The 20,974-nt window shown below is 32.1% G+C and overlaps 2 protein-coding genes and 1 long non-coding RNA gene across 4 annotated transcripts; 2 read left to right on the top strand and 1 right to left on the bottom strand.

Annotated features, from left to right (window-relative positions):
• Positions 1 to 1,452: 1,452 nt before the first annotated feature.
• Positions 1,453 to 4,152, top strand: LOC110620499. The gene is made up of 2 exons (XR_002488824.2): positions 1,453 to 1,739; positions 3,318 to 4,152. It is a non-coding gene; the product is annotated as an uncharacterized LOC110620499 (long non-coding RNA).
• Positions 4,153 to 6,200: 2,048 nt separating this feature from the next.
• LOC110621209 lies at positions 6,201 to 13,696 on the top strand. Its single transcript, XM_021765388.2, has 4 exons — positions 6,201 to 6,523; positions 6,636 to 6,692; positions 6,823 to 10,400; positions 11,501 to 13,696. The coding sequence occupies exons 3-4, from the start codon at positions 6,858 to 6,860 to the stop codon at positions 13,238 to 13,240; spliced, it is 5,283 nt and encodes a 1,760-aa protein (XP_021621080.1). The 5' UTR covers positions 6,201 to 6,523; positions 6,636 to 6,692; positions 6,823 to 6,857; the 3' UTR covers positions 13,241 to 13,696.
• A 1,315-nt stretch (positions 13,697 to 15,011) lies between these two features.
• Positions 15,012 to 18,782, bottom strand: LOC110621210. Of its 2 annotated transcripts, none has more exons than XM_021765389.2 (6): positions 18,438 to 18,782; positions 18,097 to 18,294; positions 17,015 to 17,239; positions 16,781 to 16,870; positions 16,094 to 16,213; positions 15,012 to 15,382 (listed from the first exon to the last, which is right to left on the bottom strand). In XM_021765389.2, the coding sequence occupies exons 1-6, from the start codon at positions 18,612 to 18,614 to the stop codon at positions 15,338 to 15,340; spliced, it is 855 nt and encodes a 284-aa protein (XP_021621081.1). In that variant the 5' UTR covers positions 18,615 to 18,782; the 3' UTR covers positions 15,012 to 15,337. The 2 variants fall into 2 exon arrangements, with proteins under 2 accessions (XP_021621081.1, XP_021621082.1); XM_021765390.2 differs by having other exon boundaries at positions 18,124 to 18,294.
• Between the last annotated feature and the right edge of the window lie 2,192 nt (positions 18,783 to 20,974).

The following is a 20,974-nucleotide window of genomic DNA, read 5'->3' as shown; positions in this document are numbered from 1 at the left end:
TTAATTGCACACAAAATATTAGTATTGCACTTTTTCTGTTTATATATATTTAAAAGAATACCACTCATAAATTTTTTAACTTATTTAATTTAAAATTTAAATTTAAAAAATACTTCGATTTTTTATTAATTTTATAATATTATAATTTATTGTGTTATATTCTTTTAAAAATTATTACATATTGAAATGTGTTATTTTAATGATCTTATTTCAAAATTTTGATGTTTTAGTATTTATAAATATTTTAAAATAATAAAATTATAATTTACTTTAAAATTTATTATCAAAATTATTTTTTTATATTTTTTAGAATTATTTAATGCTTAAATGTATTATGTTAGCAAATTTATCTTTAAATTTTAATTTTTTAGTACTTATATTTATCTTACAATTCAACTTTTTATTAATTTAAATAATTAAATTATTATTCATTCTAAAATTTAAAATTAATAATAAACAATTAAATAAGTTAAAGGTATTAACTTTTATTTAAATATTTTAGAATTTCAGCTATTGAAATATTTAATATTCTGTTTATTTATGAAAAATAATTTATATTTAAAAAATATTTTTATATAAAATATTTTTTATTATTTAATTTTAATTTAAAAAATATAATATGTATAGAGATTTTTATAAATTCCATACATCAAAATCTATCTATTTATTATTGCTACGTTATGTATAGGTATAAAATAAACTTACAAATCAAAAATATATTTAAAGTAATGCTGTTAACGCACATGAAGCTCCGTCCACCAAGAGCTCCGCTTACATTCCTTCCTGCATCGTTCTAATAATAAAATAAATAAATTGACTGTTTTATTTTTCTGAAAAATAAATTGATTGTTAGGGGAGAGCATTTCCACTAAAATCAATTAAAAAATTATTTTATTTTAAATTTTTTTAATTTTTTTTAAAATTAAAACTACCGATTATATTTATAAAATTATACCTAATAGATTTTTTAGTCAAAATATGAGTTAGAATAATATTATAACGAATTCATCTAACAAAAATATCAATTTTAGAGTATTTTGACAAAAATGCTCCTCAAATATCCATCTAAACTCATAATTTGAAAAAGATATGCCTCTTTTTTCTAATCTTTCAAGTATAAATCATAAAAAATTTTCGAATAAAATCATGAAAAAAAGCTTATACGAGACAGAATTCGAATAAAATTCTAAGATTAATGTCCTCGTTGTGATAAACTTCAATTGAATATTACCTTTCGAAATATTAAATCAATAAAATTGAAAAAAACATACACATAATTTTTTTATGTTAATAAAAGATTTTTTTTAATTATTATATATAAAATAATATAAAAAAATTTCATATAAAAACTAATTTTTTCTATCGAAAATAAAATATCCAATTTTAAACTAATAAACAAATCTTCAATACATTAGCTATTGGAGAATTGAGGAGTACTCAATAATTTCAATACAGAGACCTTTGATGGGATGAGCATCATTGTTTATTCGCTGCACTCTCTCGTCGTCAAACTTTTCAAAATCAATGTTATTAAAAAATCCAAACATATATATATATAAATCTGCTAATGTCGTAGGGAAACTTTAAAAATGAAAATTGCTACGGCCTACCGGTGGTTAATGAAGGATGCAACGGCCGGTTAAAACGTCGGTTAGCTCCCGTTTTTCCTGCACAGAAAGAATTGCCTTACAGTCCCAAATGCCTCCTCTGTAATCGCCATCTTGTTGAAGGATAGCAAGGTAAAGTCCCCCCACCAAACTTGACTGTATTCTAAATCACCGAATCGAATCTGATCTTTTTGTCCTTTTTTTTCGATTGATTTATGCTTATGGGATGTTCTTTTTTTTAAAAAAAAAAACCGGTGGTTCGCAAGTGTTGGTTTTTTCTGAGGGAGTAGTCGATTCAGTTAGCAGCAAAGATGGGAGCAAGGATTTTACGTGGTGGATGTTAAAATGGGAAATTTGTGAAGGTGAGTGGTTAGAGAGTAGGTTTTGAAGTTAACTGTAATGGAAGGACTAAGTTGGAGACTGAAGGCTTTTTTGGGTTTTCAGTGTTCTTTATTCAAGGCAATTGTTTATAGGGCTATTATGCTAGAGTTGACACAATCTGATAATAAATTACGAGGGATGGGGGACTGAGACGGAGGTTAGGTTGGATTGTAATTGGATAGATTGTTGGAGTGGAAGAGGTCATGGAGGAGTTGGTTTCCTTAACAAAAGTGTAGCTTCACGACTGTAGCTTATGAAATTCTTCATATGAATTCTGGGTCAATTATGGGAAGTTCGGATCAAATTAGGTACAGGAACCAATTGGATACCACAATGACTTGATCATGTTTGCTGAAAGCCTGAAAAGTTTCACTTGTATATCCAACAGAATGAGATTTAAGAAAGTTGGGAGTGCATTTTTACTATCTTGAGGAGTGAGGTGTTCAGTTTGGTTTATGCTTGCACTTCAATCATTACTATTGGATATTAATGCAACAAGTTCTTTTAAAGATTTCTAGCACGGTGTTTAACATGTAGTGAATATTAATAAGTGAACCCTTGAACACAGCTGTAGGAAGAATTTTATTCTGTAGGACTTCATTAATAATCTTTAGGTGGCGTTGTCCAAGTTTTACTGAATTGTTGGCTTGCATGGGATTTTGAGTTGCCAATTAAAGTGCTTAGCATTTCAAGCAATCTTTTTTGAGTTAGAGAAGCTTAGGGGAAGGGGAAAGTGAAAAAGGTTCGTGAGAAATGCCAATTTCTTAAGTAAATATTCCTGTACTTTGTGATATAGCTGTTAAAGAAGGAAAATCGGGTCTTTTTCCAAGTGTTCTAACAAATGATCAGAACAGACAGGCGACAGACAATAGTAAAATGACTTGAGTGCTATAATATGTGACCATTACCACTTTGTTTCTTACATAACTGACATTTCTTTGAATTCTCAGTTGATGATTTCTTTCAGTTGGTTACTCAGAATGAACTAATTTGTAATCACAGAAGTGTTTTGATAATGCGGTGGTCAAGCTTCTAGTTAACCCACACAACTTTTTTCTGCTATTTTTTAGGCATTTCTTGTATGTTAATTAAACATTGCTAGTAGAATGTATAAGATTTTCCACTCATGATAAATTTCCTTAAGGAAATAGAAGACATATTTGATTTGTTAATATTAGTTTCTCATCTATTTTATCCTGAAACATTGTTTCCAAAGCAGAAGTTCTCTGTTATTTTCCAATGCACTATACAAATCTAAGTCGGTCATGGCTAGCTCATCTCCTATTACAGTTATGACTACTATTATTGTAACTGCAATCCATTCTCTAGGTTTCTTCTCAATTCTTCTTTCTCCACTTCTTCCTCTGGTTTGTAACATCATCAACAATAGAGTGAGAAACACCGGCAGTCATGCTCAAAAGTTCTTGTCACTTATTCTTGCTTTTCAATATTCGGATTCGTTCCCTCTGGATTTGCAATCAACCACTGCATGTCTGGATGGGCTTACTGTTCTGACAGACAAGGTACCAATATTTGTTCATTTGTTGAGAAACAAATTCAACTCAGTTTTATATGAATGCATTTTCATGCTGAGGAAATGAGTATTCTTCTTGCTTCACCGTAAGTCTTTTCTTTTTAGTCTATAATATGTGGGCTACCATTTTGAGGTAGTCCTTAGGAACAACAGGGATCTGGTTCTGATTTCCTCTCCAATTCTAGTTGGAGCATCTAGTCCTCCCCATACAACACCTAAATCCTTTGTGAAACATGGGATGATGTCCTTCAGTAGTTCCACAGTTTCTTTAGAAGTGTACGCTCAGCTAACCTATTGTGCCGCAAAATTGCATAGCCAATTTGAACTTCGGCTAATGTAGTTGTTCATCTCCAGTAGTTTCATCAATCAAAGTCTGGTTCACTTTTGCTAAAAATAACAAGGAAACTGGTTCTTGTATGGCGCTGAAGAAATTGAATAGCTTAAGGATTATAGGACAGCTGGTAAATTTGGTGCTTGCTTTCTACTGTCAACCTCATGCACTTTTGTAGTTTTTTGTGGACTTCCTCTGTTGTATCTGGTTCAAATTGCCATAACTCCATGAGCAATATTTGTTGTGATTTGACATTTGTTAAAATTTCCCATGTTGCTGATGGTGAAACCATTCATTGAGCCAAGATTTACAAGAAAGTGAAGTTTGTTTAAACGATGACATTTTAGCTAACATCATGATAGTTCCCACATTTAAATTTAAATTAATCTTGATGTATGCAAGAAATTTACATTCTAATGACCCAAAATGATGAAGAGTTTCTGATATAAACATCACCGAACCTTCATCATTAATTGTATCTATCGCAATGGAATCACTGCAATCAGGATCGTTAGCTCCAGCTGATGGGGCTTTTCTGATGATGATGACTTCCGTCGTCATTAGCAATGGTAAGATCTCAAGCTCCATTTTTTATTTGAGTACAATAAATAAAAGTGGAACATTTCCAAGCTACCTCCCTCGAGAATTCTTAATCATTTTCAGCCATCGGCACAAAAAGAAAGCAAGGTTGTGGGACTCCATAGTCAACAAAACCAATCCTTATTGGCGTCTTTGAGAATAGACGACATTGTCGTTTGAGCACATTGTTCACTTCAATGTCACCTTACCAAGTCAATGATGATTCCTTAATTCCATTGAGGTGGTGGAAAGCAACTAGTGGCGGTGCCGGTGCGACTTCTCCAGCCGTCCATGTAGTCGTGGGACAGGCGTTGGAGGCGTTGACTGTTTCATAAAATAGTTTTTCTTTTAAAAAAAAAAAAAAAAAAACAACATTGCCACATAAATAGTAATACATTTTGAAAGATAAATGAATAAAGTAACTTTTTTAAAAGAAAAGGAAAATAGCTTTTGTTAACTTGATAAAGAATACAAATCTAAAGTACACCATTTCATACTATAATTTTATAAGAAAAATTAAGATGAATTATTTATAAAAAAAAAATAGTAATTATTTTTATTTAAACGATCTTATATTGAAAATTATAAAATGAAAGTTGAACATTTTCTCCCAGATGGGAATACTGTTAACAAAAAATTGGTGATAAAGAGATACTTGCAATCTAACTGGTTTTGTTATCTAACCGAACCAATTCAAAATTTGAAATTTAATAAGGATATGCTTGAATATCATTTTTCTTCTCATCTTAAATCGAATTGAATGCTGTTTCATAATTAATATCAAGGCTAAAATCAAAACCTGGCTTGTAATAATCTTTTAATTGCTTGGTGAAAACCAATTTCAACCTAAGGCTAAGAATTGATCAAATCAACAAAGTATTCATTATTGAATTGTGCTAGATACAAAAGGGCAAATGCTCATCTTAACTTTTTGAAATTTGCAGCATATTATGGTACAAACAATCTAAAAATCAAAATCCATTTCACATTAAAGAAAGTGATTGGCCTCCTAAATACATGGAAATGGGGGAAAAAGATTAGGGCATTAAGCCCTAATGTGTCTAAAATCAATGTGTTGATGCAATTATAAAGGGAACCAGGTCCATTCCCAAATCCATTAATTAAAAAATATTGATTAAAGAAAGTGGATATGCTATGGGTTGACAGGTCCCCCCTTCCAACTTGGAAAGCAAGGTCTGGGAAGAGAATAAAAATCACTTTATCCACCTAAGTAATCATTATTCCCAAATTAAATTAGGTCTATGCTTGTTGTAAAGTTTGCATAATTTTTCTTTTTTCTTAAAAAAATTTACAGAAAAAATTAATATTTTGTTTTTCACCATTTGATTTAGATCCAAATAATAATTACACAAACTATTAGTAAATTTGTATTCAAGTTTATTCTAATTATAGTAAAGACAATATGATTAGATTAAATTATTATTTTTAAATTAATATGATAAATAACTTTTATGTTTACCATTTTAAATTCTTATAGCACAAGTTTAAAAATGAATATATTTATATAAATTTGATTTCATATAAAAAATCAATAATATTAACATTAATATTCATGAATAATTAATTATACTATATATAATTGTATATAATATAAATATTTAATATAAAATTTTAAATCTATTTTTCTAAATATTCTTCTTATATTCATTTACAAAAGAATATGTAATAATACATTTTTTATTTTTTTTGAATTTCCCTATTTCCTCTCTCAATCTATCATTTTTCTCTTCTTTTTGTACCGCCCCATTTCATCTCTCTCTGTCAAGGACAATTTAATATCAAAAAACACTGAGAAATCAAAAGCTCCGATTCTGAATAGCTGTTGCCAATTTAAAATCTCTGAAAAATAAAAAAAGTTAGCTAAAGAAAGATAACAAGGAACATAAAGAAGGACAAAAGCAAAGGATCCCATTTCCTTCTCTTTTGAATCCTCTTTTTAATACTTTGATCTCTGTTTCAATCTGGCAAGTTACTTTTTTCCTCTCTGGTTTTCTTGTCCTTCAAGAAGTCTCAAACTGTAACCAAACTTCCATATTTTTTTCTCATTTTCTGGCAACTGGTGTTAGTAAGGTGAGCATCTTTTGATTACTCTGAATTTTAATTTCCTTTTGCAGAATTTTATCTCACTTTTCAACTCTAACCGAAACCCATCACTTAAATCTTGAGCTTATTTGGGTTTCAGGTGTTGAATTCAATCATCATCGGATTGCTCTGTATTTAGTTTGATTAGATTTTTGAGGTGGGTTTTTGCTTTTACTCTCATTTCTCAAATCACTAACTTTTGCTTCTATTTTTTAAGTATTGCCTTCTGTGGATCTAGTTCTTGTTGGTTAGTTTCTGAATATTTTTTTTTTCCTCTTAAAAAACAGGTTGGGTTTGGAAACATAGAAAGAAAATAGAGAAAATGGGTCTTGATGCAATGAGAATTAGAGTTCTAATCAGGAGATTTTTGGTCGTTTCAATTAGGACATCTTATAAATCAGTTTGTAAGCATCCTTTTCTTGTGGGGGTGGTGTTTTTCTTGATATTCCTGTACAGATCATTTCCTCTTTTGTTTTCCCTTTTAGTCTCTTCATCCCCTGTTTTTGTATGTACTGCTATTTTGCTTGGTACCCTTTTGAGTTTTGGGGAACCCAACATACCTGAAATTGAGAAGGAGACAGAAGAAGTTAGCCATGAGATTTCTTCTTTTAAAGCCGGGGCCATAGGGGATGCCACTGTCGTTCTTGAAAAAGATGAGGATTTCTTTGTAGAGAATTTTGCAGGGAAGAAAAAGGATGCAGCAGAGGAAGCCACTGGAAAAGATAACTGGGAGCAGAATAGAGTTAGTAAGATTGAGGGAGATGATGGTTTAGGTGATTATAAGCCACTGATTGACGTGAGTTCTCGGGATATTAAATTTGAGAAACAAGTGAATGAAGAAGTGGAGAGAGAATTTAATGATTTGGAGCAGGAGAAGAACGGGGAAATTTACAAGGAGCAACGAGGGATTGGAGAGGTCTTGAGTAATGAGGAGGCTGTTGAGAATCATTTTTCTCTGGTCCAAGATGTGGGAGATGAGAGTGTTCTAGTGGAAGAAGATAAATCTCCTGCAGAGTTTATTGAAGCTGAAAAAGGTGATCACTTGAATTTTGAGCTTCCATCTTGGAAAAGAATAAATGATGATGATGAAGAGGAGGAAGAGGAGGAAGAAGAGGATGATGAGGCTTCTGATTCTGGGTCAGATGGGGCGGAGAGTTCCTCTCCAGATGCTTCACTGGCAGATATTATTCCAATGCTTGATGAGCTCCACCCACTTTTAGATGAGGAAACTCCACAGCCAGCTGGTATGTCTCAAGATGGTTCTGATGCTGGTTCAGAGTGCTCTCATAAGTTTAAGGAGGGCAGAGTTGTGTCAGAGTATGATGTCAAAAACCAGGAAGATGGAGAAGAAGAAGAAGGAGAAGAAGAAGAAGATGGTGATGATGATAATGACAATGAGGAACGGGAAGAAGCACAGGGAGATAAAGAGGATGAGAGTAAATGTGCAATCAAATGGACAGAGGATGACCAAAAGAATCTCATGGATTTGGGCACTTCAGAGCTTGAAAGAAACCAGCGTCTAGAGAGTCTTATTGCTAGGAGAAGAGCTCGAAGAAACATGAGATTGATGGCTGAGAAGAATCTTATAGACTTGGATGGGGCTGATCTTCCCCTTGCAATTCCACCTATTTCAACAGCAAGACACAACCCCTTTGATCTTCCTTATGATTCATATGATAATGCTCCTGGGTCTGCTCCATCTGTATTGTTGCCTAGACATAACCCGTTTGATCTTCCTTATGATTCAAATGAGGAAAAACCTGATCTTAAAGTTGATAGTTTTCAACAAGAATTCTCAGCATTTCAGCAAAGGGAACTAGTCTTTCGAAGACATGAAAGCTTCAGCGTGGGACCATCAATTTTTGGACCCCCCAAACAAGAGAGGCAAGGTCTTCGGTGGAAGCCATATTTTGTGCCTGAAAGATTTGGTACCGATGAAACAAGCTATCAAACCTTCCAACGGCAATTGAGTGAAGTTAGTGAGTCGAAGCTGAGCTCAGTTCCTGATACTGAATCAGTGAGTTCAGCTTTGGAGGAGGAGGATAAGAAGCTCTATGAAGAAGATATTTCTCAAGAAACAGAAATGCTCTCCAATTTGGACTGTATTTCTCTCCTTGTTGAACATGGAAGCCTGTCATCTGAAGGTGTTGATTCCATAGACATTGAGAACATCGGGAGGAAAGATGTTCAGCATGGTGGAGATGAAATTATACTTGGAGATGTACAAAATCACCATGAATTAGATTCAAGTTTGTCTACACCAAGAGAGGAAACTCCAGCAAAACCCAATACAAGTGAAATTCTTCTGCAAATGGAACCAGTTGAAGAGGAGTGTAGCAGCAGATCAAGCCTATCATCAGCGTCAGAAGTAGATAAAAAGTTACCTGATGTGAAAAAGAGATCAACGAGTCCAGATCCAGGTGACACTCAGATTGCGGAATCTCACATTTCAACCTCACTTGATTCAGTTTTTCATTTTATGGATGTGGTGGTGGATGAAAATCAAGAAAGGCAGCCTGTTCTGGAGCCAAGAGGATATCATCTTGGAGAACGTGTCAGTGTGATGCAAACCTCATTTGATTCAGATTTTCATTTTACAAATGGTGTGGAAGATGACAATAAACACATGGAGCCTGTTTTTGAGCCAACAAGAGATCATACTGGGGATTCTGGCATTTTAGTGCAAGCTTCACTAGATTCAGATTCACATTTCAAGACTGTGGTAGTAGATAATGATCAACAACAGGAGCTTGTTCTGGAGCCAAGTGGTAGCGAATCTTGCATTTTGACACAGACTTCACTCAATTCAGATTTTCATTTTGTAAGTGGGGTTGTGGATGACATTCAACATCAGGAGCCTGTTTATGATTCAAGCCCTCAAGGAGTTGGGAAGTTCTCTTTCTTGTCAGTCTCATCTGATACACGGGCGACATCAGAAATGGGTTCGCCCTCAGCTTTAGCTGAATTTTCTGGTAAAGAATCTGAAGTGCATACTCGGAACATGGGGAAAAATACTTGTGGCAACAAAGAGACATATGAAGGCTCCTCAAAAGAACACTCACTAGATGAAAATGAATCAAGATCAAGAGAAGTTACAGAAGTTGAGCATGATGCGAACGTTGGGCTGTCAGAAGATGATCTGGCTTTTGATTTTCAAAAAGATAAAAATGGGTTTGTGAAGTCAGAATCGGTAGTTGAGCATGATGTAGCTGATTTACCTCCATCTTCATCAAACAACGGATCTGTCAAGGAGGATCATGAATACGGGGAAGAAAGCTCCAATAATGAGTCGGAAGAACTGCACTCATCAATTGCTAATGCTGAAATAGTTATTGGGCACCACCAAGATGTAATTGATAAGTTGGATTCTGTGTCTTCTGGTAATCATATGGCATCTGAAAAACCAATTTTAAATGCACTAGAGGAACATCCTCCAGTTGCTGCTGATGTTTCAATGGACTCCAAATTATCTCCTTCAGGGTCTGAATCTGTGAAGGAGCATGCAATGTATATGGAAGACATTCTTCAACCTGAGCAGGAAGAAGTCCCTTCATCAGGTCTTGAGCTTATGTCTTCTAATGAATTAAATTTGTCCGAGAATGAGGAAAGACAGCCTGCAGTGGTGGCTGAGCAAGTTCTAGAGGCACATCCAGATGCATCCTCTTCAGAGATTAAGCTTGTGGAGGAGCATTCATCAAGTGCTGATGCAATGATTGTTGATAGCCTTCTTCAAGATGCAGATGTGAAGCTTGTTTCTTCAGGCTCTAGTTGTCATGTGCCTGCTGAGGCAAAATCTCACTTTGAAGTGGAGAAACAGCTTTCGTGGTCAGATAAATCTATTGTTGTAGATGATGATAAATCCCAGGTAAGACCAGTGATTATTCTGCTTCTAGCTCATTATTTGTGATAATGTTGAAACTTGCCTCTTATCTGTCTGCTGCTTGTTCTAAAAGAGCTTTATTGTCTTTTATGGTGTCTTCCCTTTATTATGCAAACTATACATTGAATCCACATCAGGTTTGGGATACGGTAACCTTCCTTATACACTCCTCACCTTTAATCTAATTTTGAGTGAGTTAGGCCTGATATAAATTTAATACGATATCAGAGCCTCTCCATGTGAGCTTCGCGTAAATATTTTAACGCTCCAGTATAGTCCTAGGCATGAGGGCTCCAGTGTAGTATGGACGTGAGGGGCACATCGGTTTGAGATAGGGTTAATTGTACTTTATAAGGGGTTTAGACAATCCTCTCCTGAGCTAGCTAGTTTTTAGGGTGAGTTAGGCTAATCCAAATTTAACACTATATTATTCTGCCTTTACATTAAATAGAATGTCCTGGGGTTGCATAAATGATAAATCATCTGTTGCCTAGTTGTTTGATAGAAATAAAATGAGAGCTAAACTTGTTTCCTTAGGAGGGTTTTAATTCAATGTGTTAGGCTGTAACAGAGGTACTTGCTTTCACATTGTAAGCTGTTAAACTGGTGGAGTTCAGATAATTTATTAATTTATATACCCATTGCTGACTATTCACATATATGTGTACCTAGTATATGAAGTTATCATATGTGAGAAGGATGTGTTCATGTACTGTTTTGTGGAGTATATGAGCAATGTTACTCCTGCTTGCTCTTAGATTTATAGTTTATTTGAATTTTTCTTGTTGGATTCATTTTCAGTTGCTCCATTATAGTATTTGAGTGATTATCTTAACATTTAAGCATGTTTCTTATGCATGGAACCCATTGCTACATGGTACATTTGTCAAATAGTTGGGATTAAGGCTTTGTTGAGTAAAAAAAATGAAAAGGGCTTCTTCTGAGTTCAGTTCAGTTAACTGTCAATACTTGGTTTGGTACATCTGATTTTTGCGATGTGGGGATCTGTATCAGCTGGACTTCAAATTTATTATTTTGAATAGTTGCAACAGGATGCTTAACATAGTTGTTGTAACGTAATGTAGGAACCATCTGTAATGTTGGTGGAGTCTAGAGGAGAAGTGAACATTGTGAATAACATAAATGTGCCTGAAGTCTTTGATCATGAGATATCGGAAACTGCTTTGTTCTCACCAGAGAGCCTAGAGTATAAATCAAAGGTTGATGAATTTGATTTTAAAGACAACATCCTTGATAAAATTGTCTATGAGGACAGTGGTCATGTCTTAGAACACCCCAACTACTCAGAAACACACAGGTCTTCTGTTGCTGAGGAAAATATCAATGAAGATGAAGATGAGATAAAGGAGATAGATGAAGGATTGTTGTCAGAACTGGACACAGTTGGGGATTTCAGTGTCAAAGAAGTGGTTGGTGAGTCCCTTCATGATGAAAAAATACCAGGAAAAACTAGTATTGCAATTCCTGAATACAACTTGTTACCAGGAGATTCAAGTGCGCGAGAGATTAAACCAGAACTCCCGATCCTGGAAGTTAGATCAGTTACAGATATTGAGTTGGCTTTCAAGCAACTTCATGAAGGAGTAGATGTTGAGGAGGTCATCATTCCAAGTATGATTGAGGATCAACCATTTGTTGCATCCAACTTGCAAGTTGTTGAAGCAAGATCTTTAGAAGATCTTAATGTTGCTTTGAAGCAAGCTTCAGAAGGGAACAACGAAGAGACGTCAAAACTGTCTGATTCAATGGGAGGGCCAGCAAGTGTAAATGAAGTGGGTTCTAGCAGTTCTGCGAAAGAGCTCCCAGTTCTTGAAGTTAGAACGATCAATGATATTGACCTGGCCTTCAAGCAACTTGATGAAGGTGTAGAGGTTGAGGAGGTCATCCTTCCAAGTATGATTGAGGATCAACCGTTTGTTGCTTCCAACTTACAAGTTGTTGAAGCAAGATCTTTGGAGGATCTTAATATTGCTATGCAGCGAGCATCAGAAGGGAACAACAAAGAGATGCCAAAACTGTCTGATTCAATGGGAGGGCCAGCAAGTGTAAATGAAGTTGGTTCTAGCAGTTCTGCGAAAGAACTCCCAACTCTTGAAGTTAGAACGATCAATGATATTGACCTGGCCTTCAAGCAACTGAATGAAGGTGTAGATGTTGAGGAGGTAATTCTTCCCAGCACAATTGAACAGCATCTAGCAAATAATGAATCTGGAAATCCTCAACATTCTAGTTTTGATCTGCAAGTTATTGAAGCAAGATCTCTGGATGATCTTCGTGTGGCCATGAAGCAAGTTTCAGAAGCAAATACTGAAGAGAAGTCAAAACCATCAGATTTAAACAAAGGACCAGCAGAAGTAAATGAAGTGGGTTCTAGCATTTCTACCAAGGAGCTTCCAGTTCTTGAAGTTAGAACAACTGATGATATTGACCGGGCTTTCAATCAACCTAACAACGGTGCAGATTTTCCTTGCATAATTGGGCAGAATCTAGTTGTGAATCAATCCAGTGATCCTCTATATTTGAGTCCTGATTTGCAAGATATTGAAGCAAGCTCTGTGGAAGATCTTGATAGTGCCATGAAGGAAGTTTCAGGGGTTAAAATTGAACAGCTGCCAAAATCATCAGATTCAATCAAAGACATATCAAGGACTTCAGAAGTAAATGAAATTGATGCTACCAAGGGCATTGAATCAAGTACTGTAGAAGCACATGAAGCAGGTGTCATCCAAGAGAGTGGATCAAGTTCTGTAGAGTTTGGTTCTCAACAAATGAGCACTGCAGTTCCTGGCGAACCTAAGCAATGATTTAATGAAACATCTGGAATTTGAAGTTGGAACATATCAGTAAAAAAGGTGAGAATGCAGAACTCCTAGATTGAGCTCAAGTTCCAGAGGTACAAGATTTTAAAAGAGGATTGACAGAGATTGAAGTTGAAGAAAGTTTTGTGGTTTGAGTTTTCCATTGTGTGGTTTACTTCCGATCATTGGTCTTTTAGTTTTTATAGTTTGGTTTTCTATCATGTTTTCATTTTTTGTAGTTGGTTTTTGTTTTGCCCTTTCAATTGATTGATCTCTTCAAGAATGAGTTTTGGTTTGATTTCTTGAAGTGTGATTATTATCATCATTTTTTTTTTCTGTCTTCTAGCTTCAAGAGGTGAGAAGTTTGAAGGTTTTGGGAGAAAGTTTGAAATTTTTGCATATTGTAGATTATATTTTGTAAAGTCGCTGATTTGATCAATGGAGACGTATATTGTTTGTGTATCTTTTCAGTCATTTTCTAGAACAAACTCTATGCTGGGATGATATGCAGAGAGTTGGTATGCCATCAAACCTCATGCGCCAACTTCTCATTTCATATCCATTAATTTTTCAACAAGTTCCTCAATCTGTCAAATGCACAACGGTTTTATTTGATTTTAGTATGGATCCTATCATAATCAACAGTGTATCCATTATCAATATGATAATCGCGATAATAAATTTTGTCTGCTTAGTTAACAATTAGTGGTTGATGGATTCAATACTCTCCTAAATCTTTCTGTTTTGAACCATTTGCAACAAGGACTAAAATTTAAGTTCTTTTAATAATTCTATTTAACATGGATTAAAATTTAAAATTAAAAATTTACTACAATTCTGAATAAAATTTAATCTCGTCTGTTTTCTTTTATAGTGAAAAGTTTTCCTCATAAAAAATTCTCCAATGGGCGAAGAGATACAAAGAATGGAAAAAGGATCAAATTTACTCTTGAACTATAAAATAAGAATAAAAAATATCTAATTTTATTTTTTAATCTAAATATACTCATAAACTATCATTAAAAGATTAAACATAATCAAATAAAACTAAATTGATTGAATAGAGCATAGGTTACGCTTTCACATCTTGACAACTGACTGTTATTTAGTTTTTTGTGATAATTTATGATGCAGGCAAAAAATAAAATTTGATATTTTTAGTTTCCAGAAGCAAATTTGCCTAATCTATAGGTAAAGTCTATCTAGACTGTCATACGAAAAATAAGAGTATAGAGCAAATTTTATATTTTTATTGTCAAAATCCTAATCATTTAGAAAAAAATTCGTTATTGATCATATTAATTATTTATGTCAGATTCCGTTAGTTAAATGTAAAACATTTCAGTATCAAAACATTTTTATTATTTATGACTTCTATTTTCTTTTTTAACTTATTTGCTTCTTTAGTATTTTAAAATTAAAAATTCAAGCATATATATTGTGTTAGGATTTAGATTTAAATTTAGATTAAGTTCAAGCTTGAAAAATATAAATGCATTTTTTTTATATAATTAGTTTCAGCTGGCATTCAAATCTCTAATAAAAGATTAAATGAAATTATATTTAAAACAACTTAAAAACAGTTTTCAAATTGATTTTGACAATGGCATCTGATTTTTAAGAAATTCTTAGATTCTTAGATGAACCTAACCTATTATAAACACAAGACATATGAATATAAATTTCATGTGATCTTTTTTTCAGAGGAACTCACATTCATGTATTTTAAATCCATGTAAACTGAATTTATGCAAGTCTTTTCTTGAAATTTTTAAAAGAAAAAAAAAAAATCTGTCATCCTTAAGTGTTGGATTTCCAAGTGGGTTGAAGCATCTCAATTACATCGTAGATTGAAATTAATTCAAAATATGAAAACGACAAAGCAAATGACATCAAGTTGAATTTTGTAGGGATTCCAAAGAGGGAGAACTCTCAACGACATGTAAATACTGAACAGCTAATTTCCTGCAAGCTACTATTGAGTTTCAAAGTCCTAATCCAGCTTACTTCGCAGGAAGCAGATCAAGATGCCAAGCTGTTATTAAGTTCTGCAACGATTGCTATAAACAAATAAAGAGCTTAATCAAAATGGCTGTTACAACTCTATTGCTTTTGCTTCTTCTGAACCGGCTCTGCAGAAGCGTTAACCTGCCAAAATATTAGTTTACAAAAACAAATTCAGAATCAAATGAGAAAAGTGAAGAAGATCCACCAATATTGGCTGATCCCACATCAATGTTAACCATTCCTTGACACCACAAAACTTAAGCATGCACAATGCACAAAAATCAACTTGGCTGCCCTATCCATCAGCCAAATGACCAAATATCATCTAGAGGTGAGGAGGTTTCTATTTAAGTACATGAAACAGAAAAAGGAACCTCAGGCCTAAAGCCGATGCAAATGCTATTTTCTCTGTGCATCGAGTTTCTCTCTTCAAATTATTTGCCAGGTGTAATTTTAGCTGTGCTTCGTTTTTTTCAATTTATAATTTTACAATTAACTAAATTCATCAAAACAAAATCCAGAACAGAAGAAGAACAACCCAATTGCAGAGACCTTTTTCCATTAATTTGCAAGTTCCAATTTGTTGTGGAAACAAAAAGTTGTAGAAAGCATAGATTTTGGCCCTTCGACTCTACTTTCTCCAAAGTTCACTATTTTCATGTGTATCATGTGGATTTGTAAATCCTTGACTTTGTGTATATGACTTTATGTATATGACTTTATGAGGTTAGTCTAACTACACCACATTAATTTAAATGAGACATGAGACGTATGAGACGCATAAGCACTGAGCAAATCATACAAAAACTCTAATTTTTCCTCAAGGACATACGATGGAGAGAAAATCTATACCATGCTAGAAAGTTGCTCGCTGATGTAGGTCATTGATCTCAACATAGCTTCAAGTGTGTCTCTAGTAAGCTGAAATTTCACCTCCTTTTCTCCTGAAGGAGACCTGGTGAAATCTTGAAGCTGCAATGATGGAAACGAAAAGAAATATTAAAAAGAAAAAAGATACATCTGGGAATTATGATGATGTTCCATTAACTAAAGGGTACAAGAATTAGCACTATTAAAGAAGGGGTGATTGTTATGAATAGTCTGTTAATATCGAAGATTAATGCAAAACTTAATGGAAACCTAAACAATATAAATATAACCGCCCATATCCATGCATCATGAAAAACTTATCAATTACTTTCAGCAAATCTTTTTATTTTTTTGGAAATCCCTTTCAGCGAATCTTAATTAAATCAGTTAACATTAAATCTGAAATATTAGATTTCTCAGCCTCTGCAAATGACTTTCCATGACCATGGTATTCCCTTCTTTTATCACTCAAGAATGGGCATAGTTCTTAATCAAAAACATGCATTATGACCTATTAATATGATTATAACATTAAAGAATAAGCATAATGCATGATCATTGACCAGTAATCAGAACAATGTAAAATCAACCAAACAAGGATTGAGAAAGTTTGAACAATTTGCAAAGATTACTGCTACTGCAACAGACATAATAACAGCATTTTCAGACCTTCAGACTGATGATGGCTACTCTATTTGCTGGTGCAGAGTTGTGATTCTCCATGGTCCATGTCATTGACTTGAGGCGTGGCAATACACCCTATTTTATGATAAAAGGAAAGTCATAAAGGAAAAGTTCATAAACCATCCAAATTTTCATATATAAAATGATAAGCAAACTTGAGTCCTTCACTGAAACTTTCAGATTTTGCAGTCAAACAGACACAAAATATATTCTTCTTACCAAGTTTTCAGAAGGGCAAGCATCATGTTGGATAGTAACTGGTGCAAAGTGTGAGGCACTGCTGTCACTGATGATTGACATAGAAATCCCAACATCATTACGAATCAAACGTCCATTAAGATCATCTTGGCGAGGCCAAACAGGCATTGAAATCTCAGATGAAGAGAAAGATGGAGGTACACTAGCTTTCACCTGGTAAGAGATACTGGTCCTTGGCAGAGGATGCTGACCAGGATGCGCATAAATAAAATATTTGAAAAGACAACAGAAAAAATAAAAAGAAAGTTAATAAACCAGACAGAGAAGAGAAAAAGAGAACACCAAGAAACTAATGTTACAAATGAGAAAGCAATCATGTCATCATGCAAGAAAGCTCCTCATAAGGAGTCCACATTGACAAACTTTCTGATAATTATTGTGAAAACCATCCAGAACTTGTAAGTAGGTAATCAGAGTAAAAGGGCAAGAAATCATTTAAAGGAGATAAAACAAAAAAGAAAAGCCTAGTGACAGGCTAATAGTAATTACAAATATTCTTTTTAATCCCCTCCTCATACACAATTTCATTTGACATCATTTGCGAATAATCCTTTTATAAAAAAAAAAAAAAAAAAAAGGAAATCCTCACAGCCTGAAATGTTTTGCTTCATGGCTACTTACATAGTTTGGTTTTGGTTCAATTCCAATTCCTATAATTTTGTGGAATTCAATTGAATTCTACATTTCAAGTTGTTTCATACCAAACAATAAAATTTATTTCAAATGAATTCTATCCAGAATTCAATTGAATTCCAGATAACTTTATAGAGTAGAATTGAACCAAACAACCATGTGAGTAAGGGTCTAAAAAGGGAATTCACTTCCCATTCTCTATTGGAAAAGAATAACTCCATTTTCGAAGTTAGCCAAAACAAAACCAACAACCTTCAAACCACGAAACAATCATGCAAAATCCAATGAAGCCCTAATTAGAATTCACAAAATTATGGTTAGTTGGTTACTACCATCTTCTGGTTGGCCTCAATAGCATTCCTACTGAAACAAATTTAAGCATTTCTCGATAAAAATAGCATGTCTAATACTTGTTCAATGAGTTCAAGATATGCAACCTGTTCCTTTGACATTTCCTCCTTCCATTGATTCTGATATTTCTGGAGCAACAATACCAGAAAACTCTGAAGATCAAGTGAAAGATCGGGAGGAAACAGCTTCAAGAGATCATCCCCAGTGAATCTCTCATGCACACTTTTTCTGATAAGCGAACGAAGGCATGCCAAAACCTATTGTCAGATTTTATTATTAATTATTATTACTATTAACTGGATTTCGAATAAATAATATATATATATATATACATACATAAATTCTCGCCCAATTCAAAGCTGAAATGCTAAATTTAGAGAGAATATTAAAATATGCTTACAGGATCCACTTCGGAGAGGGAAGGAAGACTGAGGAGAGACTGGATGTGAGACTTTTCCGGTGAGCGGAGACCGGTTCTCCTGGATTTCCAGAGCGTAGTGAGTATGTGGTCGAGCGCTTCCTCCGAATTAATTGCCGATAGCTTGTGCAGTTGCAAGTAAAGCGAGTCCTCCTCCATTCTATTTATTTCTTCTTTCTTCTCCTTTCTCTTTTATCCTCCACCCTGCTTCAGCTGCAGCCACCACCACCGCGGCTTTGAAGCTCGCCGAGAGTAAGGAACGTGATGTTCCCGTGCACCATAAGTTTTCCATTTTATTACTGCATTCTTTTTTAGGCTTTTTTTATTATTTTATTTTCGTCCTTTTGTCAAGAAGCAATTTGACTATATTAATATACTTACTATCCTTGTCGCCAATTGGTGTGGGCCGTATGCTTATATTGTTAAAAAAAATAATTATTTATAAAATTCAAAAATTAAAAATATCTATAATCTAATATTAAATAGATCTAAATAAACATGAAAGGTATCTCTTCAATTCCTATTTTTTTAAAAAAAAAATTAAAAATATTCAGTTAATATAACTTTTATTTTTATTGATATATATATATATAAGTTAGAAACTAAAATTTTAGTATATTCACTCCATTTGTTTAATGAAAGATATTTTTTAATATTTAAAATATTAAAAAAATAATAAATAAAAAAATATTTTTTAAAAAAATTAAATTAAAAATATTTTTATAAAAAATTATTTTAAAGTAAATTAATTTCTCTTTATAAAAATAAATTATTTTAGCACTGAGATCTCTTTATATAAATTTATTTATATATTTTATTTTTAAATTAAAAATTAAATAATTAAAAATAAATTATTTTATTGAAAGATATTTTTCACATATTTTTTTTAAATTCAAGTTATTTTCATTAAAAAAGTTACATATCTAAGTTTTTTAATTAAAAAAATAAATAAATACTTAAATAATTATAGAGATTTTATATCTTGAATTTAAAAAATATTTTTTATATAAATTTTTTTCTTAAAATTTTTTTTATAAAAAGTATTTTCTAACAAAATAATTTATCTTATATTGTTTAATTTTAATTTAAAAAATAAATATGTTAACAAATTTATACAAAGTGTTAATAAGATTTTGAAAGTACATGAAAATGAATCAAAATCAATAAATGATAAAGGTAATTTTTTTTAACTCAATATTTCATTCATAATAAAATTCAAAAAAATTTTAATGGAATTAAGATCAACTAACTCAGAGTAGCAAGCCGTCCATTACACCAATTTAAAGTTTTAAGTGAACAAATTTAAAAAAATTATAGTTTAATTTAATGTGAATAAAAGTTTTTTATTTCAATATTACCTAAATACTATTGTTTTTTACATAATATTCTATTTTTTAACATTAATTATTAAATATTTTAAATATAAATATTATTGAACTCCTTTCATCACACATTATGAAAAATATTTTATATTTTTTTAGATATTTAAAATTTTTTATTTACAGCAAATTTTTATTAATTAAAGAAAAATAAATTAATAACCTTAATATTAGTTTTTATTGAGTTTAATTTGAATTAATTAATTAAATAAAATGAATAAAGAGAATATAAAATAACAATTAAATTATTAATAAATTTATTAAATTAAGATTTTATATAAATTTTTGTTAAATTTAGAACTAATATTTTTATTAGATAGATTCATTGTAATGCCACTCTAATTGCTCATATTTTGACTAGAAAATCTATTAGGTATAGTCGTCTCTGTTTGGAATGATATCCCTCTTTATTTGATAAAATTTTATTAATACAACTAGTTTTGATGAAATTTTATTAATACAACTAGTAGTAAAGTTTAAATAAGTCCAAATTTATCTATTAGGCCAAATAAATAATTATTCTTTTAATTAAATTTTAATTAAGTTCATATTAGTCTTATATTAATAAAAGGAAGATTTATAATTTAGTTTCTGAGTATTACTATTATTAATAAATCAGTCTCTATATTTTTAGAAACCTATTAAAATGTTTTTATTTTTTCTCTCCGTCAATAAAATAGTCTTTCCATTTATTTCTACCGTTAAAAATATAGTAAAATACCAAATTAGCCCCTTCTTTTCCTCCTCCTCTTCCTCTTCCTCCCTCTTCTCCTTCTTTTTTATTGATTCTTCTTTATCTTCTTTGTCTTTGATTTTTCTCTTTATTCTTCTTTAAGGATGATGAGGAGATTTTTTTCTTCATCTTCTTTTTCTTCATCTTCTTCTACTATTTCATTAACGGAAATAAACAATAATAACGTTTTAATAAATCTAAGAAAAAATAAAAATATTTTAATAGATTTTTAAAAATGTAAAAAATGATTTGTTAATAATAGTAATATCTAATAAATAAATAAAAATTTTATTTGACGATAAAATTAAATTTTAAAAATTTTATCTTTCATTCTTTATTTATTTTTAAAGAAAAATGTAACAAAAGTAATATTTCGTTGATGAAAAGAAAAGTGAAAGACGTTTTAA

The sequence above is a fragment of the Manihot esculenta genome, chromosome 8 (genome assembly GCF_001659605.2).
Source record: "Manihot esculenta cultivar AM560-2 chromosome 8, M.esculenta_v8, whole genome shotgun sequence".
NCBI classification, from domain to species: Eukaryota; Viridiplantae; Streptophyta; class Magnoliopsida; order Malpighiales; family Euphorbiaceae; genus Manihot; species Manihot esculenta.
The sequence above is the reverse complement of the archived record's forward strand: the minus strand, read 5'-3'. Positions and strand labels throughout refer to the sequence as shown.

Coding starts and splice junctions, on each gene's coding strand:
- LOC110621209 (XM_021765388.2), top strand. CDS start 6,858: ATGGGTCTTGATGCAATGAGAATTAGAGTTCTAATCAGGAGATTTTTG. Junction 10,401..11,500: donor TAGATGATGATAAATCCCAG/GTAAGACCAGTG, acceptor AACGTAATGTAG/GAACCATCTGTAATGTTGGT.
- LOC110621210 (XM_021765389.2), bottom strand. CDS start 18,614: ATGGAGGAGGACTCGCTTTACTTGCAACTGCACAAGCTATCGGCAATT. Junction 16,871..17,014: donor CTTGCCCTTCTGAAAACTTG/GTAAGAAGAATA, acceptor ATCATAAAATAG/GGTGTATTGCCACGCCTCAA. Junction 16,214..16,780: donor TAGCCATCATCAGTCTGAAG/GTCTGAAAATGC, acceptor CCATCATTGCAG/CTTCAAGATTTCACCAGGTC.